Genomic DNA, 25280 nt, shown 5'->3' on the forward strand with positions numbered 1-25280 from the left:
TTTCCACACTCACCCTAAATTTTTACACTTGAAGTACACTTAAGGACAACTAAAAGTATGATTGAGCACAAGTGCATGGGAAAGAACACACACACACTGAGTAGAGATAAATTGAGGATTAGATGCAATAAGTCAAGGAACTCACTCAGATAAATACCTTAAGGAACCCACCAATAGGAGAAGATCCCAAGACATAGACAGACGACCAAAGCACAGAGTAGGACCAAGCAAGCGGCACTAGATAAGTGGATCTGACCAACTTGCTCAACCTAATCGACAGCTTGGTGGAGCACAAGAACGTGATCATGACTGAGGAAAGCTCAGAATGCAGGCCGAACGAGGAACTCGACTTAGGAGTTTTTCCAGAGGCAATTCAACAGCTAGTGAGTAGCTACGATGTGTACTCTTGGTATGAGCACCGCGACAGAATGGCAAAGGCCATCAGAACATGCTTGGAAGAGGAACGAAAGTTAGCCCACAAGACACTGCAAGACATAGTGAAATACAATCAAGACCAGTGTGTTAGGAGCTTAAGGCAAAACTCAGAATTGCGCGATGTATAGTGGGTGCTGAACCTAGCAGGTGGGAATCAGACCGATCATGAGAGAGCCCTGGAAGGAGACTTGACATTGAGTGAGCTTCTCATGAAGCAACTGCTCGACAACACAATATCAGAGCAAAGTGTTGCAGCACTAGCGACATCATTACTAGCAGGATTATGAGCAAACCAAGACTCTAAGGGCCAATCTAAAATCCCAATTGTTGCAAAGCAACTCGATAAGTACCAACCCCACGACGATCCATACAGCTTTGTAGAGCAATTTGAGCAAGTCTGCAAGGCCAACGGCCTCACCAACTTGACTCAATGCTCTCAAGCATTCGGGCTTTACTTAGGTGACAAGGGTAGGACTCGGTACACGAGTCTAGATGCCAAAGAATGAGAGGACTTTACCGGCATCAAAAACCTCTTCATCAACAGATTCTCCGAGCTTGGATACTCTGACAATCTGCTAGTAAGACTGATGAATGTCAAGCAGAAAGAGAAAGAGAACATCCGCGACTATGTCACCCACGTGAGGAGCCTCTTCAAGAGAATCCCCATGGGCAAACGACCTACCGAAAGAGCGGTGTCCATCATGTTTATCAGTGGAATACGGAGTGAGAAACTATATAAGGCCTTGGCAGGCAACTCGAGCTTGCAGTGAGACTCGCTAGCTAGGGTGTTTGAAGAGGCCATTCGAGTAGACTACAACTGAAAGAGCAGAGCTCTAAGAGCTCAAATTCAAAAGAGACCAACTCGCGGAGTTCAAAGAGAGCGTCAGTCTCTAGTGAATGATCAGGTCCAATGGCCCAGGACAAAGGGAAAGTCATTGAGACAAACCAAGACTTGGCTGAGGTAAAAATGGAGATAGCCAAACTACAGGATATGTTGAGACGACCAACATGCCCACACGTCCAATGCGTGGCGGAAACCACTTGCCGGCCAAGTGTTAAGACCCTAGATCATGACCTTGCGCTGATTTGCGGTAGATTCGATCACGACGTTGCACATTGCAGATTACCGAGAAGACTTCCATACTCACAACCATACGTCCAGCCATATCTAGCGAGCAAACCCCAATAATTCTTCGAAAGGGGAGCCCCATTGGCCCTTCCTGCACCTAAGGACGTGTGGGAGCTTTCGCTCAACTGCCAAGACCCACGGACCGCTTATTGTTTCAAGCGTTCCAAGCCGAGCACTAATGGCTACCTCTCACATAGCCGACGCGCCATCCATATCTACGGGTGTAGTGAGCTTACCTCCATGCTGTTCGAGTTACCTCCTCTCCCGCACACTCCGATAGCTCCACGATCCAAGTGCAAGCTTCAAACAAGCTCCATCCTCAAGCTCCACGCCCCAAGCTCCATAGCCACGAGTAAGACAAGACAAGAGAAGAGAAGAGAAGAAGAGAGGAGAAGATGGAGAGCTTCTCCACCCCACGGTCCCTCACCCTCACACACTCACTCCCTCACACTCTCACACTCCCTCTCTCAAGCACAAGCTCAAGCAAGCAAGAACAAGAAGGAGAAGAAGAAGAGGAGAGTCACTTTTTGCCACACACAAGGATGAGCTTCTCATTCACTTTTCAACTTTATATACAAAATCCTAAATCCCTTTTGGGCGGTCATCCCCTTTTCCCTTTTTTATATGGCCAGCCGTAGCCTAGGCCCTTTTTCCCATTGTCCTTCTATCTTCCTAGCTTCCTTTCCACTGCCCATCTATATTTACAAATTGCACGGGTGAGAGCCCGGCGCTCCTTGAGTTAAGCCGCGATGTGCTTGCGCTCTTTTACACAAGTTTTGTCTTGCGCTTTTCCTGGTGCGCCTTTGCCTTTGTCTTTGCCTTTTTATTTTAGCTTTCCAGATTTTCCACTGCTTGGCACTCTTTTAAAAGATTTCAGGGTGTGCCTTTGCATTTTAAAATGCACCTTTCCCCTTTTTGCAGCTGCCTTGGACTTTTAAGATTGCCCTTGCGCTTTTGGCCTTTTCTCCTCTTCTTTCTTCAATCGAGCTACTTTTTTCCACCTTTGCCTTGCATCTTTTTTATTTCCTTTTGCTTTCTTCATGTTGGGGTTAGCATTACCCCCCTCCTAGACAAGTGCCAGTCCCATGGCACTCACCGTCGTAGGTAGCAGGCATTAGCATGCACCGAAGACATGGGTGGCAAGGACGTCGGGGGTTGCCATGGTGGAGTGTCGGTAGTGGTTGGGAGGAAGGTCGTTGGGGGCACGTTAGTGGGTTAAGTTGTAGGTGGTAGGGCAATGGGAGTTGGTAGTAGGGCTGTAATTTGGGGGGTTGCACGGATGGAGTACAAGTGGCGGTTTGTTGGGGATTCAGTGTATGATAATTCTTGGCAGGCTTACAGGGTGAGAAGGATAGGAATTCAGAGTTGAGTGTTGATGAAGAGCAAACGACACCTTCGTTGGAGTCATCAATACCTGCAAGTGAAAAACCTCTCATGTGGTCTCTCCCTAAGGGTAGTGCTAGTCTTCTTATCGTGCACAAGACAGATTTTGATTAGTTTGGGAGACAGGTCGAACTCTAAGCAAGCCTGGAGTATTGTCCTGCACTTGAGGATCCAAACTGTGTATAGACTTTTGTGCAAATATTATGTGAGTGTCCGTGCATACTTAGATATTATGTAGGTAGAAGACTGTGGCCTGGTGGCTCATAACGTCGTGTAGATGAAGCAGAGTGGTCCATGGTGGAAAGAGGTACATGTGAAGGTGGGTGCGCCATCGTGTGGACTGTGATTGTAGACGTAGTAGGATAGGGTACGGGAATAGTGTACAAGCCATAGGTGGGCGACATTGGGCATGTGGATGAGAACGGTGTGCTGTTCATGGCCATTCGTGCGGTGCGTGCCCCAATTGGTTGCCATGGTTTTAAGGCAGGGTGTGAGAGGGAATTGTGGGAATGGTTCAGGGTGACAGGTTTAACCACAGGCAAGACAAGCTTCCTAGGGTTGTCCTGCTCTTGATGTGCCCTGAATTATGGTGGCTGATGCCAGGGGGTTAGGGGACTAGAGATGGAGCCAGCTGACCAAGGTCACTGGACGCACCTAATTTTGAGGACCCCTAGCTGCAGTGATGTGCGCGTGGGTGCTTTTTTATTTTCTCTTCTCTTTTCTTTTCTTTTCTTTTTTTTTTGTGGCCACAGTACAACCATTGCAATATGCGAGGGCTGTGAGCCTTTCAATGGGTTGGGACATGTCAAGCCTCGAAGGCTCGAAAAATGGATGTGACCCTGATGAATTTTCCCTAGCCTTGTTGTTAGGGGAGCCATTGTTGCGATATCGGTACGATTGCAGCACCCCCCATCGTGAGTGTAGAGCGTGACCCAAGAAGAGAGTGTAGCCCGTGACTACGCGTGGGTTCGTGCGATGTGGGCACTCGCGAGAGTGATTGTTCGCGTTCAACATCGTAACTTTGTTACGGTTAGTGCACGGTCGTGGTTTTGCAGTGACCCAGGCATTGAACATGTTTGCCTATGTTATCTTGCATCCACTTGTCACGTCGTGAGAGCACATGCTTGATTTCGTTAAGTAATTCAACAGATGTAGTTATGTTAAAACATGACTTTTCGAAATGCTATGATGTTAATTGCGCTGCCCATGCGATCGCTTGTCAAAGATGTGGCATACATTAGCTATAGACAGAAGAAGTTGCACGAGTGGGGAGTTTTCCTTTCAGCCACCATCAAAAGACAAAAAGTTAGGTCCTGATAACTTGTTAAGCTGCTCGTACATCCTAGGGCTTAGTCAATTTCTACTAGGCGGAGCGAGTCCGATTGGTTGGGCGATTGGACTGGTGCTGGTGCGGGATTTTCGTGAGGTCGGGTGGGGCACATGTCGGCCGGGACATGGATGGTATAGTCCCGGGCCGCCGCCAGTTCCAAAATGCTTTTAACTAATTCGTCGAACTCTTCCCTGTCCCTGGCCGCCTTTCCTGCTCTTAGGCATCTGGTGCTTGAGCGCTTGTGGGGGATTTGTGCAACTGGTGTTGCCCCGGCTTGCACGCTTAGCTGGGCTTTAACTTTCCTGGTCTGAGGATTTTTAGGCCTTCGTCCCGACGGTGCCATTTAGGTCTGCGTTTCTTTGCATATCTCTTGAGAGTGGGTACATAGCGTACCGGGGGAGGGGCGTATGCCACGTGCTCCCGTCGTTTGCAAAGAGCATCTCTGCATGCCAGCTATTCGTGGTTCTCCATGTTTTCCTTCTGGAAGCCTGCAAGATGCAATCCAAGAGTTAGGCCTTGATACGGAATAAGATTGTTCGCATAGGAGGGATTTCAGTGTGGATTGTCAAACACATATGACTAGAAGAGAAGGTGCCGGACATGCTGTACTCGTTGTAATGGTGTCCCTTTGGCCTCTAACTATGAGCAGAGCTTGACTCACGCCGAGTTACATTGGTTTTGGTGGTCCTGCGTTTGGAGGGCTCATCCTCGAAAGGATAGGCCGGGAAGGGAAAAGTGTGTAGAGAGGGACTACACCCTGCTTACATCATGAGGGATGTTGGTCAGGACTTTCCATGGTGGCAATGCGGGGTGCATGCCCTTTGCCCAGAGGCGGACATGATCTGGTGAAAGGGGGACCGGCCTAGCGTAGCCTGTTGGCCCCGATTCTTCTGTTTGCACTTGACTTTTTATTGCTTGTGTGTGTTAATAATGTCTATATAGGATGACGCAAAAATCATTGTTTATATATATACATTTTTTCGAATCCTTGTCACTTCACTAGGATAGAAACCAATTGTAGAACTCGGGATTGTACTGAAGCGTGGCACACGTATCTAGTACACGTGGCAGCTTACTCAATACTAATAGATATTTCGCCACATCGAGTAGCATGGAACTTTGTCTAAGTCTATTGGCAACATGTAACTCCTCCTCAGTGTGAGAACCTTATCAAGTAGAGGGTTTTCTTAGCTTGGTTCAGCCAAGTCCTTGCCCCGAATGGCAGTCAGCACTCGAAGGGAAGTTGGTGCCACATAGATTGGGTCTTTTTGGGATCGCCATTTGGCCAATCGCTCCTCAGAGATTGTCATGATCTGAGCCCCTAGTTCGGCCTTTGCAACGCGGCTTTCACACCAACGCTACTCAAATCGACTTCGGCCTGCTGACAGTCGCTTTAGTTGCTCTGTGTCTAAGAGATTCGGTTGGCAAAGCGCCTCATTGAATGTGACAGTTAAGTGCAGTTCATCGGCTTCCTCACCTGAGATGAGTAGCAAGCGTTCATACAGGAGCCTGCTATAATGCTCATCAAGGTGTTCCTACTCTTCCCAAGATAAAGGGAAGGGAAAGTAGTCTCCAAGATGCTCTTTAGGGAATGTGTGCATGTCTGCCAGGACACACGTGCAAACACCTTGAGCTTGGCATCCAACTCAGCTAGGCATTCTGAGACACCTCTATGTTCGACGAGGGCTTGCTCGATTGCCATCTCACGCAAGGCTCTAGGAGTTTGCCTAGGCTTTAGCGTAGCTGGGGGCTCAGGCCTAGAAGAGCAAGATCGATCAATGCTAGGAGTGCTCATGCGCTTGGGATTTCCATGGTTCTCTTGAGGCTTCGTCATTGTGTCATGGTTCTCTTTGGACGTGACTGGTATGAATTTATCGCCCTGTTGTGGCAGCATTATCTCCACTCTTGATTGGTCGATGAGAGTTCTATTGTCAGTGGATTGAGCGTTGGAAGCAACTGTTGATGGCAATGACTGCTTTAACTTTTCAGAGCACACGGATGTGTCTGAGGTTTCACCGCTATTAGGAGAGACATCAATGGGGTCAGTGGTGGACGGACATGATGCTTTATTCTCCAGCTCTCCAGCGCTCTTGGTTTTAACACTCTTGGGGTCCACGACCATTTGTAGCTGCTGTTGTTTGCGTTTTTTTCTCCTCTTTCTCTTGGTCAGTGAAGGCATATCTCTCAATGGTTCAGGACCTTGGACTAGGTCAACCGTTGTTGTGCCTGGTTGGGCCTTAGCATTTCCTTTCTCTAGCGTGTCCTCATGGAACATAGTCGCAGCCCGCTGAATAGCCTTGCTAGGTTGAGTGGTTTGGTGCGTCATTTCCTGGGCCACACCTTTGAGGGGTTTCTCCTCGACCCTAGGCTTCAGGTGCTTGGGACGGATGGGAGTTGTCAAGGCTACTGGTTGCGGCACCTCCTCCTCGGATGAAGTGTTAGGGACACGTTCTGCAAGGGGTGTGGTCATAGCCGAGGGCTGTGACTACTGCTATCCCTCGTTGAAAGCAGTGGCATTTAGTCCAGTGGGTTGATCACTCTTGGTGGATCGCAATGTGGGGTCCCTGGGGGGCGATCGGACATGGTCGTGTCTTTTGTTGTCTCTCTGAACACTCACCTGTGTGGATCGATCCAGTCACATTGCGTCACATGGGAGTATCCTTGGGCCGAGAGCTACGACCAATGTCATGTTTCCCCTCTTGGGTATTTGGAAGCTTTAATGGAGACAGAGGTTGGGAGTGAGCCCTTGCCATTGATAGCTGTCGTTGTGCCTCCGGGGTCCGTTTGGGAAGAGAGGACGTAGGGGACCTAGGACTCTTAGGAAGACCTGGCACCGGCTGAATGATTTGCTTGTGATTGTTGGAGGATTCTGTCGTTAGCTTTGCTGAGCAATCAACCCTATCATGAGTGACGTTGTGCCTATGGTGCTCCTTGTCCCCTGGGGAAGTCAAAGGCTCCTTGGCCACTAGTGGACCTCGTGCACATTCGACAAATCCCTCTGATACCTGCTTGCTAGGCACGCTAGGATGAGGATCTAGTATTTGATGGGTCATGTTTGGTTTCTTGATTTCAATCGTGAGGGGCGCAATCACTCCAATATTTTTGGTCCGAGACTCGGATTCTTGTTTAGGGATCCTCCCATGTCTCGTTTTCTTTTACCTAATTTGGGCTCCTGACCGAGGTGGTTTAGCAAGAGGTTTCGGTACCCAAATCCACCGGGTGCCTGCATAATACCCTTGAGCACGAAGCAACGCCGTGGATATCCATCGTGGCGTCTTGTGTGCTCTCCATGGATGCCTTCGTCTATAAGGCTTGGGCTTCTTTCGTGATCTTCTACGATATTTGTAAGTCCAAGCCCTGTCCTTGGGCTTATCTCCTACCCTCTTTGTTTTAAGTATGGCCTCACTTATTACTAGTTCTCTCTGTTCAACCTACGCTTGTATCAACTCTTTCAACAACTCCCTGCTCTCATTACTAGGCTTGCTTGGAATGTTAGAATGCTCCTTGCCCTCCCCTCGAGGTTTGGTGAGGTCACCCTTGCTAAAAGTAGCGATTATCCTCACACCTGGTAGTGCTAGGTGTATCCTCTGTGCTATATAGTCGGCTTCACACTTCGTTGCCTTTTTGAAGGGCCTTCCTAGGAGGATTTCCTTTCCATAATTCTCACTATTTGGAGGAACATAGAACAGGACTGGCAAGCTTTCTGTTTCAATAGTTACAAGGATTCTGCACTTCCCTAGAAGTGCTTGTGGGTTTTTCCCATGAGGCTTAAGAGTTGCATCAGTCGGTTTGAGCTCTGGTTGACCTAGTAGTGTCCATGCTTCGTAAGTCAAGATATTGAAATCTGCTCCTTCATCAATGAGAGCATCAACACTATGCTCTCTTTTTGCAGTGAGTTTGACCCTAAGATAAGCAGGTGGTACTATGTCTTCATCGTCCGGGTCTTGGTTTACAGCTTCAAGCCCTCTGATACATGCCCTTGAGTCCCTAGCTGCACAGTCAGACGCGGATTCTCCACGGAGATCTTGGGTTGTCTGTGCAGCGCTACTCAGGGTACATCTATCGTCAGGACTATCATGTCTAGTCATCTCTGCATTGGTAGCTTGATGATGCTGCATTTTTCTTTGACTAGACATAGATTGAACACAATGTACATGTTTCCTTGTAGTGTGGCCTTTTTACCCTGATGGCTAGATTGGCCCGTTAAGGTTCTAGGGTCTCTGTTTGCCTCTATTCAGGTGCAGGCTTCTGGTTGCTCCTTTCCAAGTGAGCATCCATGCTCATGTAGGGCCATTACTGCCTAAGGGTCTAAGTTGGAGGGCCTGTCACAGCGCACGTTCTCTCTCCAACCTACTTGGGGAGGATACAGAGGGCGCAGAGCCCCCTTTACGGGGGTCCGGGAGGCGGTCCCTTCCCCGACCCGCAGGGCCATTACGATAAACACCATGCATAGCTTGGAGGATCATTCAGCCAAATCTTGAACCACTTGCTTGAAGTTTCGGCCCAGTGGTGGATTTATGATGCGCTTTTCGCTCTATGTAGCCTGTGGGGTCAATTTCGGGGTTCACAGTTTTTCTATTTCGTTGCCTCGTTCATTTTTGGGTCCGATCAGGCTTTTCCACTCAGCGGTTTGCTTCTAGATCCCTGGTCTCGCAACTGCCCACTTCTAGCTGCTGTTAAGCGGCTGCGCCCTACGATTTAGCCTATTCCGTGTGCCAGGATGAGTGTCCTAAGGGCTTCCGACAGTTCGCGCTGCTGAGTGTTGGCTAGGTTAGGTAAAGTTTTCTGAAAATTTGGTAAGACTACATACTCAGCCCAACTGGTCCGAGTGCTCGATTCGGCACGTCCAAGGACCGAGTGATAAGGGTTGTGTGTGACTGTCCGAATGCCAAATTCGGCCAGTCCGAACCTGGGTGTCCGAGGGCGGAGGCTAGGTCAGGTGGTCGAGTGGGCCGAGGCTAGGTCAAGTGGCCAAGTGGGCCGAGGCAGGGTCAGGTGGCCGAGTGGGCCGAGGCTAGGTCAGGTGGCCAAGTACTCGATTCGGATGGCCCGAGTATGGGCATCCGAGTGGTAGTGGTCGAGTGGGTCGAGTCGAGCGGTCCGAGGGCCAAGTCTGGGCCTCGGACCAGAGTCGTCATTACTCGGATGCGCCGGGCGTCGCGCGTCTTTTCGCCAACTCTCACGAAATTCGTCGTGCCGGGTGCTGGAGGCCTTCCCCCTTGTCGAGCAGCTCCAGATTGGTCCTACTACTATAGGAGAAGGTGTAGAATTACCTGGGCTGGCCAAATATCTCTCTGATGTCAAGATTGAAGCAGATTCCCTCACCAAGCTTTCCTCTTCTCTCCTGCTCTCCTGAAACCCTGCAATGCACAATGTGGCCTTTCTTGCCACTTTTGGCCCTTATACTCCTTTCCAAGTATGGTATTGACACCCCCAATAACTCACTTGCCGACTTTAGGCATCACAAGCAAGTTTTTTACCACTTTTGCACGATTCTTGCCGTGTTTTGCAATAGTAAATCCTAATGCTTATTTTCTTTGTTACAAAGTAAATACCTACACTACTCCATCTCACAACATAAATCTCAAAAAGCAAAAAATCTACTTCCCAAGGAGATCGAATACCATCTTCAACCCCCTCACTTCCTACCTATCTCAAGCACCGGTTCGGGGGAAAACCCTTACTTTGATGCTCGATTCAAAGCGCGCAAGCGCTCAAGGCTTGAATCCGTTAGTCTCGGCAATGGAACCAAAATGTGGGAGCTTTCGCTCAACCGCCAAGACCCACGGACCGCTTATTGTTTCAAGCGTTCCAAGCCGAGCACTAATGGCTACCTCTCACATAGCCGACGCGCCATCCATATCTACGGGTGTAGTGAGCTTACCTCCATGCCATTCGAGTTACCTCCTCTCCCGCACACTCCGATAGCTCCACGATCCAAGTGCAAGCTTCAAACAAGCTCCATCCTCAAGCTCCACGCCCCAAGCTCCATAGCCGCAAGCAAGACAAGACAAGACAAGAGAAGAGAAGAAGAGAGGAGAAGATGGAGAGCTTCTCCACCCCACGGTCCCTCACCCTCACACACTCACTCCCTCACACTCTCACACTCCCTCTCTCAAGCACAAGCTCAAGCAAGCAAAAACAAGAAGGAGAAGAAGAAGAGGAGAGCCACTTTTTGCCACACACAAGAATGAGCTTCTCATTCACTTTTCAACTTTATATACAAAACCCTAAATCCCTTTTGGGCGGTCATCCCCTTTTCCCTTTTTTATATGGCCAGCCGTAGCCTAGGCCCTTTTTCCCATTGTCATTCTATCTTCCTAGCTTCCTTTCCACCACCCATCTATATTTACAAATTGCACGGGTGAGAGCCCGGCGCTCCTTGAGTTAAGCCGCGATGTGCTTGCGCTCTTTTACACGAGTTTTGTCTTGCGCTTTTCCTGGTGCGCCTTTGCCTTTGTCTTTGTCTTTTTATTTTATCTTTCCGGATTTTCCACTGCCTGGCACTCTTTTACAAGATTTCAGGGTGCGCCTTTGCATTTTAAAATGCACCTTTCCCCTTTTTGCAGCCGCCTTGGACTTTTAAGGTTGCCCTTGCGCTTTTGGCCTTTTCTCCTCTTCTTTCTTCAATCGAGCTACATTTTTCCACCTTTGCCTTGCATCTTTTTTATTTCCTTTTGCTTTCTTCGTGTTGGGGCTAACAGGACGTTAAACTACCTGTTCCTAGAATGGACATAAACCCTACAGCATACCTAGACCGCCTGGTCCCTATGTGACCCATCCATCGAGTGAGGCTCCAACCAGTCCACTACGTGGAGGAGCCAAATGAGGAAGAGACTTACGTATACCCATACGTCTCGCACAATGACGAGGGCAATGCAGTCCTTATGGACTATCGACCAATACCGGTGATGACATTAGGAAAAGGCCAAGGTAGAGGCCTAGGAGGGCAGGCGCAAGATCCAATCATATGTTGGACTTGCGGTCATCTAGGGTACATCTCATCACGTTGTCTTGAAAGGGAGCAACCAAATAGAGACAAGGCAAACCTAAGATGCCCTGAGTGCAGAATCACTCATCTCTTCATTGATGACTGTCCCAAGCGGCGAAAACCATCCTCAAGTTCAGTCAATGTGCCATTTGTCCCATTGGGGTTGTTCAGCGTCAAGAACCTCGATGGGGAGGCCACACCTATCCCATTGCGTGTCATGACCCGAGCATAGACGAAGCAAGCCGGCATATCGTTGCCAGGTCCTAGAAACCTCAATGCAACCTCGATCGAGAAGAAGAGCCCTAGATGGAGAAAGAAGAAACCTGAAGCTAAGATACGTTGAAAACTGAGAGTGCCACGACTGTGCATACTGAAAAGAAAGTCACTGACGCAGAGGCAAAAACCTCAGCTCCTAAGACGGCCGAAAAGGGAAGTGCTAAGATAGGGGAATACTCGCATCCAAAGCGCCAACTAGGGCTATCGAGAAAGTGAAGGAATGGGTAAAAGAGGCCCAAGAGCACCTAAAAGATGCTGAGCCCATCCTAGAGGACGAGATTGAAGATCTCTCCAGCATAAGCACGCCAGCCTCACCCCCTTGACCAAAATCGAGAGATGCGACTACGCCAGAAGTGGTACCGCTTAGGCAAATCCTTGACGCTACAGGCCAGTAAATCAGTCACGGCCATTGGCCAACACAATCTGGAATAGGAGAAAGACGAGCAGCCATCGACCTCCTTACCATGCTAGTGACCACCCCTGTGATGCTGAGCCTGGGAGACCTGCTTAGGCAGCATTCCACCCTATGGCAAGACCTGAAGCAGTGGGTTGAAGGATCACAAGAGCAAGCTGCTGGCAGACTTGCACGACCATGATGTAGAGACACAAATACCAAGTCTGGCATTGCACTCTGTGCCTAAGTCCTTGCACATTAATGCTTTCTGGGAAGGCACCGAGATGCATGTGGTGTTACCTGTCTTAGCCCTAGGCAACACAACAAGAAAGGGGATTGTAGACACAGGAGTGGGGGTTAGTGTACTGAGCCACGCAGTACTTCAGACTTGGGAAAACCCGCATGTCGAGACCACCAGGTTCAATGTCACACTAGCAAACGGTATGAGAGTGAAACCATTCGGGGTACTTAAAAACTGGCCGGTGAAAATCGCAGGCAGTTGACTTTATAGTCATGAAGGGAGTGGACTACGATATCCTATTAGGCCGACCCCGGATGCGCAATGCCAGAGTCATCGAAGATTGGGGTAACGGCTTAATCTTCATTGGCAATAGAATGGAAGCCATGAGGGTAGAGATGGTGGACACTAGAAAGACCTCACTAGTTGACTTGGATGCCATCTCCGCGATGCTTAAAGGTAACGCTCAAGTCAAGAAGTCCTATGGGCCCTTGACCAAGTATATCCCATGCCCGAAGGATGAGCGAGACTGGATGCATGTCCTTGCTACGATCGAATTGCCATTCTTGCATCAAGAGGCATAGGAGCAAGCCATCAAGACAGTTGACAAGTCAAAAGGCATACCCTTCGTACCAATCTACATGATGACAGGAACCTTTCATGGGCGACCTAAACCTGTCACATTCCAAGTGCCAAATAACAAGAGGGAACTCCAAAAGATTCTGGAGTATTTGACTAGCAAGCTAGCTGGCAATCCAGCAGCAAACTTCAAGCCACTCCAAGATCTGTTAGATGAACCAAGGTGGCAATGGACCAGGGTGCATGACTTAAACCTCATGTACAATTGGGCCCTAGTCCCCGATCAGAAACAAGAGATATACCAAAACCTAGGAGACGATGAGCAGTCGGACGAAGATGACTCCAATGACGAGTACAAAGACTGTCATTCTTTCTGTGACGAAAGTGAGGGTGAGATAGACACGGTGGAATACGACACTGAGGGACAAGAAATAGAACAGACACGAGCGGACTCCAAGCCATATAAAAAGAGTATCTTTAAGATAGAGTGAGGGGTCATGCGCATGGATTGTGATCGCACTTGGTTGGAACACATAGGAGCCATAGATTTCAAACAAGCAGGCCTAACCCAACCATGTATGACACCAGTGCTTAGAATAGAGTCACCCTTTGAGCTGTGACTGCTAGGAGAAACCACCTCTTCTAGCGAAAATGACGAGTTCGATTCCGAGTCGGAAGTAAGCTTAGATAGCAACCCAGAAATACCCAGACCATCCAAGACCAGTTGCACCAAGGGGGACCTACCCGTCCACCTGAGGCGCAAACGGTTAAAGGAAGGAAGGGCAAAACAGCCTAGGGACACGCAAGGGAAGAGCAAAGAAAGCCGCAGGATCTCCCGAAGAGATTTACGAAATTCAAGAAGGGTGACAGGGTAGTAATCCTATTGAGTGCCAAATGTCAAGGGCAAACGAGTGAAGCCATCGAGGGACGAGCCAAGGTCAAGGAGGTGAACCTAGCACAAGAAGAGGAGACACCCCGACCGGTCTTTATTGCCAATGACTTGACTGAGAAAGAGAAGACGAGTCTTGTTGCTCTCTTGCAAGAATATATAGACATGTTCGCTTGGTCCTTAGAAGAGCTTAAGGGGGTAGATCCGAGTGGAGTGACTCATAACATACCCATGACACCAGACGCAACGCCGGTCATGCAGCGATCGTACCCAATGAATCTAAAACACGCTCATGCAGTCAAAGAGGAGATTGACAAGCTGATGAGAGAAGGATTCATTTACGAAATTAAGCACACAGATTGGGTGTCGCCCATAGTCATAGTGATGAAGAAAAATGGAAAGATTAGAGTGTGCATCAATTACAAGAAGGTGAACGCTGCCACTAAGAGAGACAACTACCCATTGCCGTACACCGAGCACATGCTCGAAAGAGTGGAGGACGAATAGGCCTACAACTTTCTAGATGACTTCTCTGGATACAATCAGGTACAAGTGCATCCTGCCAACAAGCATAAGACTGCCTTCGCCACTGAGTGGGGCGTCTTTGCTTACATAGTCATGCCCTTCGGGTTGACTAATGCCCCAGCCACCTTTCAACGCCTCATGTGCACCATATTTAAAGACATGTTTTGCAAGGAATTGGAAGTCTTCGTGGATGACTTGTGTGTTCACTCTACTTGGAGAGAACACTTAGACAAACTCCAAGTAGTCTTTGAGCGGTGTCGCTTATATCGTCTCTCCCTAAACCCCTTAAAGTGCTAGTTCTGGATGAAATATGAATGCATCCTAGGGCACGTGGTGTCAAAGAACGGCATTGCCACTGACTTCTTGAAAGTCAGGGTTACTTTGAAAGTTATCTCCAAGGTGATTGGATCCCAAGCTTTTAATAAAGGTTCAAACAAGATAATTTTGGTGGAGAAGGAAAAAACTGTAAGAGTTTTTTGCTTCATGCCCCTGGATATAGTGGATCAAGGGCATGATACTTTGGAGTTCTTGCCTCTTATTTGCTCTCCCATGTAGGAGATGCCAAGAACTTGAAGCTCCTTCCAGGCTATAGCAAACAAGAGTTCTTGAAATGTAAAGGTCTCATCGAGTGGGATGAAACAAAATATTCCTTTAGAGGACCTAGTGAATTCCCTGAAACTAAAGACTCTTATGCAACAGAGTCGAACTAAAAGATGTTAAGGGCTTCTTGAAACCCATCTTTTTCCATCTCTTTGTCTAATTTGTAACCATTCAGAATATCTTTGTTTTGCACAAGAGTTTAAATATCCCTCTTTTCTTCTTTGGATAACAGTGGATATAGTCCTTGCCAAAGATGATGTGTTACATGATGCGATTGTGTCTTTGAGCTTGAATTTGTGCCAAATTTGTATGTAGAACCATTGAAAGACCTCTAATAAACTGTTTTCTTCGTATCTTCCACCTCCATGTCTTGTGTATTTAAAGTATTTTATTCTTGCTTGATAATGTGATATTTTCATACCTTAGGTTGACCAAATAGATAGAATCCATATTTCTTGATAAAATATGGAGCATGGTTGTATAAAATATGCTGCATAGTTAACAAATTAAAAAATTCAATTAAAAATCCTATATGATTCAAACAATAAAGAGACATACATACGAAAACTTCTTACCATATAGTGAGTGAAGTGTTGATTACCCCAAGCTTCTATCATTGCCTTTTTAAAAAGGTTCAATTGGTTTTTGAAGTCTTTGAGATCATCATCATTCCACTCTGATTTATCACAATAAAAGAATACTTTGTCTAGTGTTTCCCAAACATTGGCTTTTCTATTCTGAGCTTATCCATTATCAGCATGATCCTTAACTGCATTATGTAGGCACTTCCATTGATTGTATCTAATAGTTGAGCCACCATTCATAGAGTTTATCTTACCAAGTCTCCCATGAAAGTCTAGGAACCTTCTAGCCTTCACTCCACCAATAGATGGCTTTTTGGGAACACAATTGCCATCCTTAGACTTTTGAAGATATGGTTCAATAACAACATTATCACCATGCAAACCAATTGCAAATAAGACTTCTTTAATCTTTGTTATAGCATCTGTTCTAGCTGATAATGGCTTCAACTTCCATGAAAATCCTATATAAAAATATTTTGAAGATCTGTTCTAGCTGATAATGGCTTCAACTTCCATGATAATGGCAAGTTAAGAGAAATATTGTTAAATTCATTGAATACAACTCTCTTTTTCTTATCCTTGAAGCTAGCCTTGATATGGAAAGGCTCACCCAGAATCTCCATTACTTTGTTATTCACTCTCTGTCTAATAGTTATAATCACAGATGGCCTTGAAAGTATGCAATTATGTACTTATCTTTCCTTCATATTTGACTGTAAAAGCTGGAAACATTGTATATAAGCATCTCGACTAATACCAATATTATCTAGTGCCTTCTACACTAACTCTGTATCCAAAGAGAGATCCTTTATAAATGACTCCAAGCATTGTTTCTTTGCCTTTTTAAATTTCTTCTCCAAAATATCTTTTGAAACTACTGAAGGAAGAAGATGATAAATAAACTAAGATGCTTTCAAAGAATCTATTTCACTTGCATTCGATTGAAAATCACAAATCAATACAATTAATTATAAATAAATTCATATTTCATATTTTTAAAGTGAAAAAAAATGTACCTTGCTACTTGGATTCTTTTACTACAACCACCTCCACCTTGTCTGAGACTCGCAATATTTCTAAGAGCCTCTTGTCGATTTCAAAGTCCTAAAATAGTTTGCTTTTGTTGATAAGATTTGATGTGTTTCTCCAACAAATGAATCCTTTGTTGATAGCCTTCTAACTTCTGCAGTAACTCGTCGTTATGTTTTAATAAAAGATGGTTCTTCAATTTGAGGACATCCTCTTTTACAACCAAGTTAAGTGTATAGCATAGAAATCCATTTTAACCATCACCAATGAACCTCAAGAATGAAGAGCTATTATGGAAAGGTGAAGTGCTATTTTTGCTAGGATCTTTGGGATACAGCTTGTCATCTAACCAAAGATCAAGATTCTTATTTTCTTCAAACTTGAATATATGTTTCGTAGACTCTGTAATAGTAATGGGTTTTGTTCTCTTCCTTATTGGTTCATGCTCACTATCCCACTCAATACAAAGATGATAGAGAGACCTTTTACTAGAGCTACAAATATCATTAGATGACTTATCTATAACTAAGGATGTGATTAGAAGATTGGATTAAAAAAGTATGTGAATTAGAAACAAGAAGGAAAACGAAGAAGAAACTAGTAAGGATAGAAAAGAAAAAAGAGAGTGAGAATGGAGGGAAGTAATCAAACGTTGAAAAAAATTCAAATTGAATATTAGTTTTCACTTTAATGAGGATGAGTAAGATCTTCATTATGACAATATTTGCCACCTCTATGGTGGCCTAGATTTCTAGGTTTGATATGACTACGAGAATATCACGATAATGACTTATTAACAATTTTTTTTATATTTACTTACCAAAATATAAAAGTTTTAAAAAATCTTTAAAATTTTATTTCCTAAAATATTTTCTCTCTCTAGGATCGCTTACAAGGCATTTTCGAGACCTCAAATCTCCCTTATTGGATGCCCTATCGCCCCCCTATTGTTTGCTATCATCATGGACCCACTACTAAAAAAGATGGAATGGTTGGTCCAAAACAGAATTTTGATAAGTCTTGAGTTGCCAAGAGGGGGAATAACTTTTTAGTTCAATTCTTTAGGATGGCAACTCGAGCTCACCACAATCAAATTTACAAGATGTTGAGGTCTTTTATCTCTTTGCAAACCTTTCGATATCTGGGATTAATGGACCTAAAAATGAGATCCTATACATTGGTCATGATGACCCTCCCATATTGTTATCTTCCTATGGATTAAAATGATTTATTGGTAAAGGACAAGTCTTCAAGTATTTAGGGTGCCATACTTCGAATCAAAGATTTGAATGGCCCAAGGAGTTCCTTAAAAAACGTATAGATGTGGAGGCATATTCACCAAGAGGAAATCTAGTGATCCTAAACTCCATGCTAATTGTATCTATAGTCTTCATTACAGGAGTACTTGTTTTTGGAAAGACTATATGGAGTGAGATGGAAAAAGACTTGAGAGAGTTTCTATGGGCCAAGAAGGAAGGTTGAACGTGACATGCTATTGCATGGGAGTTTGGGTTTCCTAGGATTTCCTATCCAGCTAGACAGGGAGATTCAACTATTAGCTAAAACACTCGGTAAGGTACTATTATGTGCCATTTGTTGCATCTTAGAATGAGACCCTTGTAATAAGAAAACAAAACTACGTTTTATGGGATAGAAGGAAGACCCTACATGTAATGTTGGATGTGGTTCAATGCAAATGGAATTGAAATGGTGGTGGATGTTAGATTTTCTACCTTCCCCAATACTTTCTTTCTATGTAGGGAGAGGACACTTTGCAAAAGGTTTCCCTAAGAAGGAGGGAAAGGATAATCAACATCATGCAAGTGATCATCTGCTTGGAGGCTAGATGAAGAGAATAAAGGGCTCACCAACATGTAAGGGTCTTATCGGCCAAACAAAAAAAGAAACAAAGCATAGGTATGCAAGTTGGCATATCAAGGAGGAGAGGATGGGTGGAGGGTGATAAAGATAGAAACCAAGATTAGGGCGTCAACTATTAGGGATGACAAGAAAGACGGGCATCAATTACATATGAGAAAGGATCAAATTAATCCAACCTAAAAGAATAAGCCAAATATAGTGGCTTTATAGGAAGTAAAGCTTGGGTGGAAGTGAACACAAAAGTTAGTCTTCAATGGATATAAAATATTTGATGACTATTATAGGCAAGGAACATGGAGACCACTACTAGTCGTCAAGGAGACTTTTAGGGCGAAAGAAATTTGTGTGAAAGGTGACAAAAACACAATGGCAAAAAATCTCATGGGCCATAAAGAAAGGATGATGCTTGTTTTAGTGTATGGTCTAAATTGTTTAGCAAAGAGGATACTCCTATGGGAGGACTTTGGTAGAATTGTGGGAGACAACAATTTGTTGCTACTTAGAGGCTCAAACATGACACTTCGGATGGGGGACCACTCATGGTAAGGGCAATATATGAGAGAGAGAGAGAGAGAGAGAGAGAGAGAGGAAGATTTTCAAAGATCCAAATAGTTTATATATATTGTTGTGTTCAATGGCAATAATAGGTTGCCTTTCACTTGGCACAATCAACACGTGGAGAAAACTCAATGTGTAGCAAGATTGGATAGGATATACACTAATCACAAGGGCTGGCGGGGTGATAGGAGGATTATGTTGTTATGTCACATTGTAAAATCACATGCCTAACTTATGTACCTTGAGGTTGGAAACAGACAAGCACAAGACGGGTTGATCCCCTTGCCAAGTTAAATACTTCTTTTCTTGGAGATGACGAATTTGAGATTAGCCTAAAAAATATTTGGACTAGCTAGAAATGGCAAAGGAAACATAGTTGAAAGTTGAATCACCTACATGGGAGCAATATAAAAGGAACAATAGGCCATGGCAAATGCAAAAGTTGAGAGAAGCATCTTGCAACATAGCAATCAAAGATGTTGAGACAATTTTCTTTTGGCTATTGCTAATAATCCTAATGATGTGGTTTTGCATCATTAGCTCTCTTTTGGCTATTTGCTAATAATCCTGATGATGTGGTTTGCATTAGCACCTTAAAGGAGTCAAGTCTTTCACTAAATTCAGTGAAAGTAAATAGAGATGTAAAATTGAAGGAGTGAAGATGCAATTGAAAGGAAAGTGGCTCTCAAGGGAAGCAACTCCAACTAACTTCAACTCTTTGAAGAGCGAGAGTAAGGTGTTCCTCCATCCACCCGGGCCTTGCGCCAACATAATACAAGTACTCTTTCATTCTCAAAGCTATCTTGCTTTCTATTCTCTTTTCTAGCAAAGTGCCTTCTTACAAGCAAAGGTGGTGGTTTGACTGCGAAAGATCACGAAACCGTGGGTGACGAACGCAAAGTGGGGAAAAGTATTCTATGCACTCCTGGTGTGTCACATTAGAGAGGAGCATCATGATGCTTAAGGATAGGACAAGAAATGTCATGAAGGAGAATACATCATTTATGAGCATCTTTATACCACTTTATCAACCGTTGTGGGCAATCCCCCATAAACACCTGTAGATTAAAGTCAAAAGTCGGCATGATTTCTAAAGGTTGAGAAGCCATTTGTGAGCAGGAAAGAAATTGTATTGCTAAAGTGTTGATTTACAAAGGAAGAATTGCAATGTGGTGGAGAGGAGGAAGAAAGGACCATCTCCACACATTTAATTGTGTTCAATAGAGCATATAAGGTATCAACCAAAGCAATGGTATTCAAGCTTAAATTCCTACTTACACACCCACATCAACATGGTTTCATGCAAGTAGATTTTAGGATGCCATCTTGACCATAACCTTACAACAAAGTAACCTAGCACTTTAGAAGCCATGCAAGAAGAACTAGTTTCAATTTTATAAATTCCTCGAGATGACAAATGGCTTATTTTCAATTGCAACAATTGAATTGTATATGAATGGCGTGTATTCAAAGCCACACTCATAAAGGCCAATCAAGCAAGAATGCCCTATTGTCTATTTCTCTATGGGTTGACAGCAAAACCACCCATTAAAAATCTGACCAAGAAGGTCCAACAAGGAACAATCAAAGGTTTGTCGATAGAACCATATCAACTTTTGGTAGCATATTTTTTACTATGATAATGGTGAGAATTGTGCATCATAGATTGAAAACCTATTCCATAATGGGGGATGTTACACTTCCAAATAAACATCACTTATCTTAGCACCAATCTATCATGTATATGATATCACCCCCATCAAGTCTAAACCTATATGGCCTTTCCCAAGTCAACAAAGGTGTAATAAAAAAATTGACATCAATGAAGAGTTTGCTTTACATTTTTGGAATTGAATGCAATTGTAGTCCAATCGATTATGAACTCGCAAGTCTAAGGAGAATATGAAAATTGAATGTAGAACAAAAGCATGAAAAGTTTTACATCATAGTGGCATCAAACAAGCAATCTTTGTAAAGGCCCTAATAAGGATGCGTCAACAATTCTCTAAGCTCTAGAGCTTGATAACAATTGTGCAAAGATAAAAATGATTCCTCTAAACTAGGAACCTATTAATGGCGAGAGAAATTGTGTTTCAAGCACATATGCCCCAAGCCCTAGGTGTGTCTTTCACTATCCTAGTTTCCCATTAAGTGTGGGCACAACACTAAAGCAAAGACGTCAATGGTTGATTACACACTAAATGACCAAATAAGGTGTGAATGACCAAATAAGTTGTTGGAAACGATACATCTACATTAATGTTTCCTAACAATGCTTCTTACCTTTAGTGCAACTATGTTTGGCCCATAAAGAGAGAGAGAGAGAGAGAGAGAGAGAGAGAGAGAGAGAGAGAGAGAGAGAGAGAGAGAGAGAGAGAGAGAGTCCTTACTTTGGAATCAACAAACTAGCTAAAGAGGATAGAGATCATCGCTAGTGGTCACAACACCCAAAGTTAAAGGTGGCACGTACATCCCACAAAGAAGTAAGAAGTTGAGATGCTCCTATGCTTCATTACTAAGCAAATGGAAACGAGCTAGGGGCAATCATGATTGAGGCCTCACTAGCCAAAGTGGAGATAAAAAGGTGCAATCTAAAAGGGCCAAAAGTGGCAAGATGTTATTAATGCAAGATCGAAAATAGGTTCCGCAGTCCTAGGCTTGTTAAGGCCCTATGTTAGTGTGAATGGTGTGAATGGCAATCACATGGGTTAGAGCCCAAGAAAGTAAAGGTAACATTTCCCCTACATTAAGATAGGGGGGCCGCCTTTAGACAAGCTTTCAGCCTGCCAATACATCTAACTAAAGAAACCTTGCAATTGGTGAAACAAGTGGCTGTGAAGGGCATAAATTTGGGTGGATATGTGAGACGATAACATTATGGAGCTCATGGCTATTGGATTGAGAGGGGGACAAATTCAAGCTCAATAGAAGATAGCTAGCCTCTAAACAACGAATCATGGATAGAAGGCAACATAACCAATCATCCTTAAAAACATTAATAAGGATAATGTGACCAAGTTCACGTCTACACTTTTTGGAGAACTGCTATGGAAGTGCAAACAAAGAAGTTTTTATTATGACCAAAGAAAGGGCCTTAACCAAAAGAATGGGAACAGCGTAATCAAAAAAATATCCGACTGAAAGGAAACATATTATTATTTTCCGTGCAAGGACACCCCTCGCTAAAATATTATATTGAGGATAGATGGGATTTTCCGCTCTTGCTCGAATAAAATTTTAAGAGGGTTTTCAGTGCACTTACTTTCCTAGCTCTAGGAAGTTGGAACCCCCGATCTTGTGGTGTTTTCTGAAAAAAATAAAGCCGACTTTGGGAGACAGCCACGCATGTCCGCAGGGGCCTAAATAAATAAATAAATAAATAAAATCGGCAGAAGGATCTTCCCGGCCCAAACCAGAAACCAGATAACCATTGAAATTGGCAACCGAGGAATTCCGATTTTCTGCTGTCGAAGAAACGATGGTCGAGACGGAGGGAGCCCAGATGTTGCTGTTCTTTGTGCCCAGTGCGTTTCAGCAACTTCCCAGATGAATATCCCCCTTTCGACCGATGATTCATCGCTCTTGCCTGCAGATGTTCTGCTACACACAACCGCACACTTCTTCCTAGATCGTACATACTACGTAGTTCCTTAAGAGTGGCAAAAGTTTTCCCATATTCTTATTTCAGCGTCTATTGGGCCGAGCCCCATTACATTAAAACCAACCCTTTGGTACGGAGGGGTTTTGTACAGCTTTACACTACTGATCTCGCCTATATATATATACATTATTCTACTCTTCTGTACATGTAGCTCTGCTTCACGATCTGCAGGCAGTAAGTGCTACTTGGCATAAGTCGACAGCATAGCTGGCTTTGCTGTGGTAAGGGTTCCCTCCACCCAGGGAGATGCCCCAAGTTCCTGAGACGATATCCAGAGTTACAGGCAAAACATAAAATGTGACAGGCACATGAAATGTGACTTCTCTTCAGGTTCACACCCCTGCTGTACAGGCACATCTTACAAAGATCGCTTAACGTCACAGATTTTCTCAAGAGTACTCTTAGCGACCCTCGCCCAAGAACACTTCCACGCCAATTTTCTCAGCAACCTATGAGAGAGGACGAGGATTAGTAAGTACTACCACCACAAACAGCCCATCGATTTTTGGACTTTAGACAAGCATGAAATAGTTGCAGAGAGCCATTTACAATACAGACAGAGATTGGTGAATTATACTCAAAAATGGCTCACGGCTTTTATAAATTGAACTATGATACTTGACACGGTTTTGACAATGTTGTTTAAGAGTATTGAGGAATAACCAACTACCTCAGCAAAAGAAGTGACATTCTCCCCCCACAACCATGCATCACAGCCTGCATCTCTAGCTCCCCAAATATCATTCCTGCGGTCATCACCAACATGAACAGCCTCTTCTGTCTTCACTCCCAAGAGGTCACATGCGGCGGAGAAAATCGCAGGGTTAGGTTTCTCAACCCCGACCTGTAAGAAACAGGGATGGCTGGGTATTTCAGGAGATTCTCAAGGTTCCTAAATCCCAACTCATTTCTCACTTATGATGTCAATAATAATCGAAGGAGCGTTAGTTGAGGCTGATTGCTTAGTCCGAAATCAACAGACAAAATAGTTCTGGTCAGTTGGTTACACCAGAAAAGGAGATGCAACAACTGTACCTCTGCTGAGATGGCCATGGCGTCAAACCAATCATAACAACGGAGAGCATTCATGAGGGGCCTCAACCTTGTGTCGAAGTTGGACACCACTCCCACCTTTACACCTGCACTCCTTAATGCCTCAAATATAATCCCTGCATTCGGATCGGCGATCCTCCATGCCTGAATCCAAGACCATAAAAACATGTATGTGACGGCAAGAAGAAACGACTCTAAGGTTGAGCTACAATTAACTATATACCTCACCCACCCACCCACCGGCCCCAAACACATGCATAGAGAGAGCGAGACCTGAGCAGTTGTGTAGTAGTTGTAGAGCTCTTCCAGGTAAGCCGGATCCTTGCAGTTTGTTGCTTGCTCAACTATGAACTGCCAGAATGGCCTCGCGTCATTCTCATACCTGATAATTGCAACAGAAAACAGGGAAGATCACCTAAGCACAGCCTTTGACAAAGCGCGAAAGAAGGGAATTGCAGATACAGTTGCTTGAGAGAGAGAGAGAGAGAGAGAGAGAGAGACCTTAAGCGAGTACGAGACCAAGGCTGACCATAAGCCCAACGATACCTTCTCAGGATCTCAGACTGAGACAATTGCACCCCATACTTCTGCCCAATCTCAGCATATACCTGAAAGATCTCTCGTTTGAACCTCTCTCTCTCTCTCTCTCTCTCTCTCTCTCTCTCTCTCTCTCTCTCTCTCTCTCTCTCTCTCTCTGTGCCTAGCCTATCCTACTAGGTGGCCATCTTTCAAAGATCTACAAACCAATGCCATCCTGTTAAAAAAAAGCCTCTTTCCAAGAATGCCTGATGGCATATAGTGAAGACGGCAAAAGCCATAGATAATTAAGGTGTAGGGAGCTAACCTGAGCAGCAGGCTGGGCAGGGACAATGAGTGTGCCTGCAGCATCCACCAGCAGGGCCTTATACGCGAGGCCTCCGCAGAGGGAGCGCCGGAAGACCTCATAGTCGCTCAGATCAGTAGCGTGGGGGGCAGCCCGGAAGAGAGGAGGGAGCCCAGGGGTGGGGTGGAGGAAAGGGTGGCGCGGTAGAGGCAGCTGGGGCTGGGGTTGAGAGAGAGACTGGACAGCAGAGGATGAGAAGCTCCTGCAACCGCCATCGCTCCAGCAGCAGCGGCCATGCAACGATGATGAAGATAATGATGATGATGACAGACTGGCGCTGCTCCTGCTGCGAAGATAGCGGCCCAAGAAACCCAGCATGTTGATGCTGCTGCTGCTGCTGCTGCTGCTGCTGCTGATCCTCCTCAGAAGGGACCGGCATGTAAAGCCAGATGGAGGCTCATCAGGCTAGCTTCTCTCTCTCTCTCTCTCTCTCTCTCATTTAAGACTCCTTAATCCTTATACTTATACTCTTAAGTGTACTCTATGTAATCACAATTTACACAAAAACCCTCCCTGACCCTTTGCTCTTTAGCCATTAATCACTGCATAACTGACAAAAGATCCCCCACTTCAAAAACTCAGCCAAAAAGAACCTTTCAATGCATTTTGTTTGGGGGGGAGGGTTTCTTTTGCACGACTCCGTGTAGCCGACCTTCAAGTGAAAATGCCCAGTCATCGCTCACTCATGAGGCAATGCCTCTAGGATGTGTTCACGTCCATAGAATTTTGTCACTTGGTCGAAATATTACTCCATAGACCGGAAGAATTCAACTCATATCAAGCCTCATCACATGGGCTACAAGGGGGGGAAAGTCCATGATACCACATTAAGGCTCTTCAAACTCACTCGGGCATGAACCTA

The 25280-nt window shown here is 45.0% G+C and overlaps 1 protein-coding gene across 1 annotated transcript; it reads right to left on the minus strand.

Annotated features, from left to right (window-relative positions):
* Window positions 1–22471: 22471 nt before the first annotated feature.
* LOC148033223 (uncharacterized) lies at window positions 22472–24928 on the minus strand. Its single transcript, XM_087681108.1, has 6 exons — window positions 24380–24928; window positions 24037–24143; window positions 23809–23917; window positions 23518–23679; window positions 23153–23326; window positions 22472–22931 (listed from the first exon to the last, which is right to left on the minus strand). The coding sequence occupies exons 1-6, from the start codon at window positions 24734–24736 to the stop codon at window positions 22884–22886; spliced, it is 957 nt and encodes a 318-aa protein (XP_087537234.1). The 5' UTR covers window positions 24737–24928; the 3' UTR covers window positions 22472–22883.
* Between the last annotated feature and the right edge of the window lie 352 nt (window positions 24929–25280).

The sequence above is a fragment of the Lygodium microphyllum genome, chromosome 7, assembly GCF_053477565.2.
Source record: "Lygodium microphyllum isolate KBCC chromosome 7, Lygodium_microphyllum_v1.1.10, whole genome shotgun sequence".
Taxonomy (NCBI): domain Eukaryota; kingdom Viridiplantae; phylum Streptophyta; class Polypodiopsida; order Schizaeales; family Lygodiaceae; genus Lygodium; species Lygodium microphyllum.

What these genes read in the sequence shown, in the direction of transcription:
- LOC148033223 (XM_087681108.1), bottom strand. Translation starts at nt 24,736, where the DNA reads ATGCTGGGTTTCTTGGGCCGCTATCTTCGCAGCAGGAGCAGCGCCAGT. An exon ending in CTGCCCAGCCTGCTGCTCAG is followed by an intron (nt 24,144 to 24,379) that starts GTTAGCTCCCTA and finishes GAGATCTTTCAG; the next exon opens with GTATATGCTGAGATTGGGCA. An exon ending in ACTACTACACAACTGCTCAG is followed by an intron (nt 23,680 to 23,808) that starts GTCTCGCTCTCT and finishes TCTTGGATTCAG; the next exon opens with GCATGGAGGATCGCCGATCC.